Genomic DNA, 10,359 nt, shown 5'->3' with positions numbered 1-10,359 from the left:
CTTACGCCCTCTGCTGAGCATAGGAGGAAACGTTTTGTTTTGTCTTTTATCAGCCAATTAAACTTTTGTCTTAGTGGATTAGAATATTATGGAAAAGTTCATTCATTTCAGTAACTTATTTCACGAAGTGATATACGCTATGTGCAGTAATTACACACAGGCTGATGTTTTCAAGCATTTATTTCCATTAATTAGAATGATTATCTGCTTACAGCCAATGAAAACACATTTGACATTAGAATATTACATAAAAAAGCCCATATTTATATATTTTTGTAATATATAAAAAGTGAAAAGTGCAATACTTGCTTGAATATTATGCTTAAAATGTAACCTTAATCTGAATTTTTAGCCTAATCAGAACCCATATGTCAGCTTGAATATGACCATAAGAACCAACTTCTATATTATGTTTAGACGATTGAAAAAAAATACTTACTTTCCCATGAAGTTTACATGATGTACTTTAGCAAGGTACGATATTTTCCTCTCTTTAGGAATGGAATGAAAACAAATTTATTATTATTTTTTTTTTAATTGGAAGTGTGACATGTTGTATTTAGCCTTCTTTACTCTGGCACCCTTAAAAACAATTACATTTTACTTTCAACAAATATGTACCACTTTGTGTGGGGTTGGGGTATAAAATCCCAATAAAACAGATTGAAGTTTATCATTGTAACATTGATCAAAACTTTCAAGGATTATAAATACTTTTTGCACAGGATGGTATTGTCATTTTCAATGCTCATTTAGAGATCAACGCCTTACCTTTTGCTAAGTTCATTGGCGTTATGAATTCGATTTATTTATTTTTGTCCCTAACTCAATCTTGGGATTTCCGTCCTCACCTTTTCATTGTTCCTCATACCAACTTCTGACAGAGATATCATGTGGCAACGCCGGCGATCTCCCCAATGGACACTTCCGCTACGAAGGTCAAACGTACGTTGGGGAGAAAGTTTATGCCGAATGCAACGAGGGGTAAGCTTTTCCTGAAACAACTTTTGTAAGATGTAAACATTGTGGCATATATTAAACTGTATCTCCATGCTTACAGATACATGCTGAAGGGAATGAGCTACATGATATGTAAGAGGTCTGGGTGGACTGGTGAATTCCCATCATGTGAAGGTAGGCGACTGTGTGTTTAAATTCCACAATTATGAAATGACTCCCTGCAATTGCAACAGGATGAAAAGCAACTCTGTATGGGTGGGGATTATGATACGGATTAACCGAAACTTTAATACGACGAGAAGTGACATCAGCTCATCTAATCCCCTAATTGTTTTGTGCATTTTTTTTCCATCTTTGTAAGAGCTCATCAGTTAGTCATTTTTGATTTAATCATAAACGTCTTGTGCTGAATAAGGTGTGTTACTGAAGAGGTTATTATACCACTGTTTCCACCGCACTCATTTCCCATCTGAAGTGAGCAGTTACCATTAAAAACTAAAAACACAAACCTATAAAACAAAATCCCTTAATAAGTATTCACATTAATCCATTTTTCCATGTTGCAACCACTCACTTCAGTATATCTTAATAGGATCGTATGTGAAGTAGAAAAAAATAGATACATTGAATAAAAATCTGAAAGTATTAAGTGCATTTGGATTTACCCCCCACTTATTCTGAGGCACATAAAGGAAATCTAGTGGCACCAATTGCTTTATTGCAGCTGCACATTGCCATTACTGTTGCCATGGTGACACATGGTGGCAGCATAATCTCTTTTATTTTTTTTACAGAGATAGGGAAGTGACTCATAGTTGATCTGAAGATATTTGGAGCTAAATAAAGGGAAATCTTTGAAGAAAACCTTTTAAAAACTGAGGCTCTTGTTGACTATTACAAATGTTGGGTTAAGTTACAAAGATAAATGAACAAGAATATCGTCTTCCCACGGCTGGAAAAGACATATCTGCTGTTGAACTTCTTTGGATACGCCCCACAGGGTTCATTAATCAGTCATAGGACAAGTCTCGTTATGTAATATATATTTAACATGTTAAAAACACAATTTGCTTTAAAGTTTACACAATAAAAACTTCCGTGCTTCCTTCTTTGCTGAGGCTAATTACCAGTTCAATTGTCTCACCAGAGAAAGAAACGACGTGCTCCAGTCCAGTAGTGAACAACTCAGTGAAGAGTGGCAGAGAGGTTTCAGTTCACCATGTTGGAGACACCATGAACATCACCTGTAGCACTGGTTTCCAGTTGGATGGAGCACAGCAGATCACCTGTGGGTCCGATGGCCAGTGGAAGCCGAAACTCCCTCAGTGTTTACTGTTCCCTGATGCAAGGCCTGGTAAGCACATATGATATTTCTTAAGCAGTCATATAATCTGTTTTAGTAATTGGCCATCATCCATCCCTTTTTATCTGAAAGATCTACTCCCACAGTCTATCTTTGAGGGGGGAAAATGTAGATATTTAAATTCTTGTGTTTTTATAGGGGCATGATATCAATGAAATAGTTTTACCAGGATCCAAAATCGTTTAAATCCATTTTGAAATGTACTAAAACATTATTTCCCACTGTCATTATTTCTTTTTACTGTACGCGGGTGTATGAAATTCAATTTGCTATTGTAAGATCAATGTGTCATCCCACCCTGTACATCTATACTAGCTTCAACTCTTCTGGAAAGTCTTTCCATAAGGTTTAGGAATGTGTTTATGGAAACTTTTGACCATTTTTCTAGAAGTGGGTTAGGACAATAAGGCCTTGTTCCCAGTTTCAATTTAATTAATCTTAGTTGAGGTCAGGACTTTGAGCTGGCAAATCAAGCCCTTCCACATCAAACTTGCCCCTCTATGTCTTTAACCTGTCATTCACGAGAGGACCCAAATCTGGGTCCTCTCATGACAGGGGTGTCAAACTCCAGTCCTCAAGGGCCGCTGTCCTGCAACTTTTAGATGTGCCTCTGCTGCACCACACCTGAAAAGAATAATTAGGTCATTAGCAAGGCTCAGGAGAACCGATCTACACAGGGAGGAGGTAATTAAGCCATTTCATTCCACTGTTTTTTACCTGTGGCACATCCAGACACTGCAGGACAGCGGCCCTGGAGGACTGGAGTTTGACACCCCTGTCATTGTGAATGACAACCTGTGAATGACAGGTTAAAGAGCTATCCACCCTCCGACTGTTCCCACAAAGTTGAGCAATGATGTCCAAACCACCTTGGAATGCTGGAGTTTTAGGTGTTTCTTTTCCTGGTACTGAGGAACCAAACCCAGTTCCTGACAGGCAGCTCCACACCATAATCCCTTGTGTCCCAACCTTACTGTTGACACAGAACAGTCAGGAAAGTCCTGTTCTGGCAAGTGGTGAATCCATACTTATCCACTGGATTGTCAGATAAGCATGACTTGTTGCTCTTAGAACATGTCTGCTGCTATGGAGTCCAGTGGCGACCTATTTTACACTGTTGCCTGACATGGATTTTTGTGAATGCAGGAAGATGTGGATTAAATGCAGCTGATATTCACATGGCTTTATTCAACATTATCGTCACCATTAACTGTTCTCCTAATATCTTAAAGTCTGACTTGGATTTAACTCTAAAATACTTCAGTATACAGAGTTATACATGGTTTACTCAGTGATTCCTGAAGGATCCAAACCTGGTCCTCAGGTTTCACTGTCCTGCACGTCTCCCTGCTGCTGCACATCTGGCTTGAATAAATGGTTGATTGGCCATCTTCTGTCGCAAATAGATACATGCTAATGTGGTAATGCGGTCACTTATGCAGGTGTGCTTGGCTTGGGACCCCTGCTGTAGCAGCAGAACAAGCCCACATCACATAATGTGCTTGTATTCATGCATGTTATGAATTATGGTGTTTGTGCTATGTTCCCGGTTTTTGCCCGACATCGCTCCTTGGTCTCATGTGCCAAGGAAAGTTGTTACAGAATAAGTTAATAAAAAAAAAAAAAAATAAACATTTAATTTTGGGAAGCCTTCCAAAGAAGTCCTTCTTGTTCTTTCTGAAGCTGCTGTACCTTGTAATTTAACATATTCTTTCCAAGGTCTTCCAAAACGTCTGCTTTTATAGACGATCACTGATGATCACTTTTCCATCCACTGTCTTTTCATACACTTGATTTTTAAATGGTCACACTGGTAAAGACTAGATCAGGTTTTGTTTTGTGCTCTTATGCAATACGTTAGATGATTTTTATTTTTTTCCCATGACGTGAACTTTTCATCTCTTTAAATACACAGCGGGTGGATGTGATGCACCACTCATTGTCAGCGGCTCCAACGCCAACCTTGCTGACAAGTACATTACGATGACCTCGTTTTCTTCTGGCGACAAAGTCTACTACAGCTGTGATGTGGGATATATTCCAGTGGGTGGCAGCAGGACTCGCACATGTGACAATGGAAAATGGACGCCTCTGAAGCTAAGATGTGAACGTAGGAAAGTTTACATTTAATATCCAAGCCATTTTTCCCAAGTCTTATGTATGCTTCCAGAATACTTAAAGTACTGAATAATCACGTAAAGCTGTAAAAAAGAGAGTGACTCCTCATGAAAGCTTTTGAAATGTTCCCAAAGACTCGTTTTTGAAATTCATGAAAGTATTTATAACTGTTCGGGAGAAAAAAGTGACTGAATGTTTATAGTACTTCAGTTTGCAAATTTGTGCTTATGATTTATAAATTTATAAATCCGAAGCTTCCTCAGTTGAAGATATTTTTAGGATCATTATGTTGCTGGTTAACTGCTTGACTGACAGAAATCAGCTCTTAAGTTTTGAACCTTGTCTTTACTTTAAAATGATCCTGGAAAAAAAACAAAAACAATCAGCAAGTTTGTCATGAGCCAAAGAGGTTATCATACCTCTTAAATCAGACAAACACACATTGCTATTTGTTGTATTGAGGTTAAATGTGAAAAGGTTCACTCATTCACCCTGCGTAACATTACTGTATTGTTTTGTGTAAAAAGGAAAGCTGTGTGGCCACGCTGGAGAAATTTCAAACGGACAGTTCACCTACACTGGCGTAGAGTTTGGAGACACAGCCACAGCTGTGTGTAATGAGGGGTGAGACAAACAGTCCCTGCAATATGGTGTTTCCTTATCTCCCATTGTTCTTTCCACTTTAGGAATTGACTTTTTGATTGATCTCTCACCAGGTTTATACTCGTAGGTCGGGCCACCAGGTACTGCATGAGCAACGGCTGGGACGGTCGTCCTCCTGTCTGTGAAGGTGAGGCCTGCTAACTCGCCTGTCCATTTGGTACCTGTTGCTGATACTTGGAATCATCTCAGAGCTCTTGCACACCCTGCAGCTGTCGAGTGTCAGGAGCCAACAGAGACGAACGCTCAGAGGAGAAATGTCCAGGAGCCGCCATACACATTCAGGAATGTGATTCGCTATGGGTGCCCAGTGGGGAGCCTGGTGGGATCGAGGGAGATCTGGTGCACCGACAACGGGACATGGAGCTCGCCTCCTCCACAATGCAAAGGTCTATGATCATGATCTGTCACAGAGTTTTAGGCAACTATCTGCAGTTTATGCCCCACTCCTTATAGTTAAAATTACAAAATCTCTTTTGTCTTCACAGCTGTAAGATGTCAGTCACCAAATGTTCCCAACGCCTTCTGGATTAACTCTCACAAAAAAACGTATCGCCCCATGGAGACCATCAGTTCGTTTAAATGCAAGTCTGGCTATACTTTTACTGGACCAGCACACATCACCTGTGGCAGTGGGGGCCAATGGTTGCAGAGGCTTCCAAAATGTCTTCCCGGTAAGTACACTCTTCTCTGTGGCATGAAAAACTAATATGCATAAAATAAAGCTCAGCAAAACTAAAGTAAATATTTTGTTAACACAAGCTGAAAAAGTGAAACTGATAATGATTCACTACGCACAGACTAATATATTTCAAACATTTATTTATGTAAACTTTGAATTATAGCTAATAAACCACATTTTTAGACCAAGATTACCAATGTAAAGAGAACTTTTAAGTCCCACTGAATGAATTACTGCATCAACAGAGAAGCATGAAGGTGGTTGGTCTGTTGTTCTGCCGAGGTTTTAAGGAAGTCCAGGTGGCTTTAATAAGAGCCTTCTACCCGTTTCCATCATTGGCTTTGGCATCTCATCTTCCTCTTAATATTAATATAAAAGCAAATCTGAGAATCTACATATTGGATGTTAATTAGAAGTACACCACATGCAACAAAACAGAGATGACATCTTGACATTTCACTCTGTGTGTAATGAATCTATCCGTTTGGCTCTTGACTTTATAAATACAGTATTTATTTATTTTTTCAGATATTCTAACTTTTTGAGATGTAACGTTACTACAGCAGGTGTTGGAACATTTGTCAGTAATGCCTTCAATCTTGTTTTATATTCCAGGAATGAGGAGGGGCTAATCTGCTGGCAAAAGTTTGATCTTATAATATTTAATCCAATTTCCACACACTCATTTATCAATACCTTTAACATAATCACGGTTAAAAATCAACCTTTAATAATTCACTGTTTAATATTTTTGCTCCTGTGTACAATCATTACAAACACATTAAATACGTCGAAAAGGAAGCTGAAGTACAGTATGTTTATTTTTAATAAGTGTCTTGGGCAGTAACAAGTGTAAACCTGTTTGATTCCCCTCTGTACAAAGTTGTTTTTGTCCGCCTTTTTTTTCTCCAAACTGCTGATAATGTATCATCTCTATAGACTAAACGGTGAGTGAGCATCTTATGAACAAACAAGCTACAAGAAAAAAAAAAGGAACACAAATTGCATTCATTTAAAAAGACAATACAAAAACCAGACATTTCTTTACATGAGCAATAACATTTCAAGTGCAAATATCATTATCAAACTCCAATACATCATAGCAAACTATTGCTTTAAAGGCAACACCTCAATAAAAACCAACAACAACAATAACAGGTTGCAGGAAAGAAGCTCTTTCTGGTAGGAAGAGAGGGGTGCATGTGGGTCACATGAGCGCACCAAAATAAGAGAATATTCTGTCTGATGTATAAGTGAAATGTGTATAGAAAGAATTATAAACTGATATAAGAGGTCTGACCCAACGATGCCCTCAGATTTGATAGTGAGGGCACATTCCCTTTGTTTAATCCAGTATGGTCCATGGGATATAGTGTCCTAACAAACTAATTTTTATTTACAAAAAATGGGGGGAAAAAAATACAGGAGGGCAAGTTTTCTTTCTCTTTATTAATGTCCAGGTCAGTGGATTTTTAGGGTCGAGTGTTGACTAAGCATTCATTCATTCATTGTTCCTAGGTTGTTTAAAGCGATGCTGACTAAATCTTGGGCTAAAGTTTTCCCACTGGGAGGAGCTCAGGAAGTGCCTGGTCATAAAAAAGTGACATTTACCCCAAACTCAACACACCAATTAATCTGTGTCTAAAGGTGATTTTTTTTATTTATTTTTTTTTTTAGAGGTGACAATTATGTTTTTGTACACACAGGGTTCCCACACAATCTGGAAAAAAATCTGGAATTGAATGGAAAATATTTGTCAGGTCTAAAAGTGTGTGTTTTCAGACTTTATCCCCCATCAGTTTCACAGTGGTATTCAACTCAGTATGTTTATTCAGCAATACTTCTTTTTTTTTTCAGGCAACATACTTTAAAATTGAACCAACAAAGAATAAAAAGTTTGGAACAGTGAGTCTGGAAAAGTATGGCATTTTGAGATAAATATGTGTAGGAAACCTGTGTCCAATACCAGACAAATCTTTTGTAAAATGTCATTTAAAAGGCAAATGAGAAAATTTCCTCAAACAGTAATTCTGGCTGAGGCTTATACAAGCCAGAAGTGTTAGATTTTTCTCTACACTTAAATTATTTTTACCCTGTTTAGTCACTCTTAAAATTTTTCACTGTACAAACCAAATTCTTACTTTTTTCCACATTTAGCTATTTTTACTTTTTTTTTTTCTTTCTTTCATTTACGCCTAAATAATTTCTGCCTATGATGAATTGATGATAATAGTATTAATAGATGATTAATAGTCTCAACAAGACCACAGCCCAAAACACATTTTTCAAATTTCCGTGTGGGTCGCAACTGAGCGGAACCATTTTTTTTTTCTTTTTTCATTGCACTTTAAAAAAAAAAAAAAAAAAAAAACAGAAGGGACGGTTGGTTCCAAATCTAGAGCAGGAAACTACTCGAGCTGCCCGATCTGAGCGGTCTTTGGATGAGCTGTCTTCATTGGGACAGGACACAGACCGAGTTGGGGGTGTTGAGTGTCTTTGGATTTGAGACTAGCAAGACCTCAGGGGCGGAGAAGCGACTGGATCTGGGAAGAAGTGTGCTGGACCTAAAAAATCAGGATTAAAGAGTTCAACCCTCGTCTAGATTAATCTCACTATTTACAAGACCAAAAACAAAAATAATTCGTAAATCCACAGACGAGTAATGAGAGATTATCAACTTAATGTTTGTAAAAGAAACAGAGCTATTATGGATTCTGAGCTTCCCTTTTTTTTTTAAACCCTACAGAATATTAGTATGAAGAGTACATGAGAAAGACAATGAGACTGAAGAATTAAAGTGACCTTTTTAAAAAGAAGCAGCAAACATAATGTCCCACAGAGACATTACTCTCACTCTCTGAAACATGTTTCCACCAGACATCACATCATCCCACCTCTCACGATCATTTATCTCCCGAATGTCCGCTGGGTTCTGTGGAATGACAAACCACACTTTCGTGTTTGCTTTGTAGTTGGTTTGGAACAACAACAACAACAACAAAAAAACGACCAGAAGGAATAACCCGGAGGTTGGGAAACACGGGTAACAGTCTAAACAGACGGAGCAAAACACGGTTGAACTGTTTTAACAGTTGGAAAAGGCTCTAAGAGCTCAAAAACACAGCCGGGCTTCAAAGGAGCTGGAAAACTCAGGATTCAAGCGACCGCTCCTCCTGGAGGACAGCGCTCAGACACCAACGATGGCACCAGAGTTGCACAACACTTTTACACAACACAGACAGTCACACTTAATGGTAAGGAACTGGAGCAAACACAATAACAAGCTCTATCAGGCTCAAACCGCACACACAAAACAACACTCCTACTGTCTGAAATAAGCTTTGTTTTGTTTTTTTCTTTCTTCTTCCTTATACGTGGTTCCGTTGCACAACACAACAGAAACCACTCGCATACTCAACATTCCCACTAAATGCTAGAGCGCAGGAATACAGACCTGGTAGACAGACAGAATAAACCTAAAGGGCAAACGGGGGTTACGACATGTCGGGCATTTCTCAGGTCTGCTGAGTGAAGTGTCTCGTAGGGTTTTGTGTTAAGAAGTCCTGGAAGAGTTGTGGCCTAAACGTTTGGCAGGGAATGTCGGGAGAGGAGTAGGGAGAAGGCGTGGGCCGGTCGGGTGGGTGTTGCAATCCGGTACCTCTTCTCTGCAGCTGCAGGCTTTTACTTGTATGGCCGCAGGAACGCTGACACTTTGCTGCTTATGAGACGGATGAAGGAGCGTGGAAGCATCTCGTTGGACTCCCGAGTGGTGTACTTAAAGTAGTGGTTTGGGTTGGCCAGCACATCGAAAAGAGTCTTAATCAGTTTTTTATCCTTCAGAGAAAAAAAAAAACCACACACAACAATCAGGTGTCAAACATCATTTCTGCATTAGTCAATTAAAAACTCCCTCATAATTGACCAGTTCTTTAGAAAAGTGTTGATACTCTTGAGTATTTTTCAAATTTTGTCACATTATTAGCACAGGACTTTGTTTTGTGAAGTGGCAGGAACATGGAAATCATTTTTACAGAAACACAGCTGAAAAGCGTAGAATGCGTGTTACTTCCAACCCCCCTTTACTCCGAATACAGCTCACAGAAAGCAGCTTCGTTTGGGATTAAAACCCCATTAATAAAAACTCACAGCTCAACTGAATCATCCTAAATCTGACAAACAAATGACTAACACCTAAAAAATGCCACAGACCTTCAGGATTTCTTGGTGGTTTTCCGAGGCGTAGAGTCTCCCATCTCGCACAATGTCTTCTACAAGCTGCTCATAGTCCTCTGAAATAAAAAAAGCGACACAAAAGATCATCAATGCAACCCGTCTGCAGAAGCCAATGCTGGAATCTGAGTCTCTTTCAGTCGAGATGCGAGCGTTAAAGTAATTTAAAGCATTTAATAAGTAAAGTAGCTGAGTTGATGCTATACCTCACTGCCCATAGAAGCAATACAATAACTCAAAAGATGGAGAACATTGTAAAAAAAAAAAAAAAAAAAAAAAAAAAAAGGGAATTTTTTTGTGAAAACTTTAAATTTTTTTTTTTTTTTTTTTTAATTATATAAAAACA

The 10,359-nt window shown here is 38.6% G+C and overlaps 2 protein-coding genes across 3 annotated transcripts in view; one reads left to right on the top strand and one right to left on the bottom strand.

Moving 5' to 3' along the window:
- Window positions 1-8,789, top strand: part of LOC106956135 (complement receptor type 1-like) — a 14,446-nt gene extending 5,657 nt beyond the window's left edge. The window contains exons 4-12 of the mRNA XM_015046744.1: window positions 885-984; window positions 1,061-1,134; window positions 2,108-2,314; window positions 4,239-4,433; window positions 4,969-5,065; window positions 5,158-5,231; window positions 5,314-5,490; window positions 5,590-5,775; window positions 6,399-8,789. Coding sequence (XP_014902230.1) covers window positions 885-984; window positions 1,061-1,134; window positions 2,108-2,314; window positions 4,239-4,433; window positions 4,969-5,065; window positions 5,158-5,231; window positions 5,314-5,490; window positions 5,590-5,775; window positions 6,399-6,415 — 1,127 coding nt within the window. The 3' untranslated portion in view covers window positions 6,416-8,789. The remainder of the gene's footprint in view (window positions 1-884; window positions 985-1,060; window positions 1,135-2,107; window positions 2,315-4,238; window positions 4,434-4,968; window positions 5,066-5,157; window positions 5,232-5,313; window positions 5,491-5,589; window positions 5,776-6,398) is intronic.
- Window positions 7,963-10,359, bottom strand: part of scube3 (signal peptide, CUB domain, EGF-like 3) — a 118,904-nt gene continuing 116,507 nt past the window's right edge. For both annotated transcript variants that reach the window (XM_015046740.1, XM_015046741.1), the window contains 2 exons: window positions 9,993-10,072; window positions 7,963-9,617 (listed from right to left, as the gene is read on the bottom strand). In XM_015046740.1, coding sequence (XP_014902226.1) covers window positions 9,465-9,617; window positions 9,993-10,072 — 233 coding nt within the window. In that variant the 3' untranslated portion in view covers window positions 7,963-9,464. The remainder of the gene's footprint in view (window positions 9,618-9,992; window positions 10,073-10,359) is intronic.

This window comes from Poecilia latipinna, unplaced genomic scaffold (genome assembly GCF_001443285.1).
Source record: "Poecilia latipinna isolate Pla-1442-1.1 unplaced genomic scaffold, P_latipinna-1.0 Scaffold791, whole genome shotgun sequence".
Taxonomy (NCBI): domain Eukaryota; kingdom Metazoa; phylum Chordata; class Actinopteri; order Cyprinodontiformes; family Poeciliidae; genus Poecilia; species Poecilia latipinna.
Note: the sequence above shows the minus strand (reverse complement) of the source record. Positions and strands in the feature narration are given on the sequence as shown.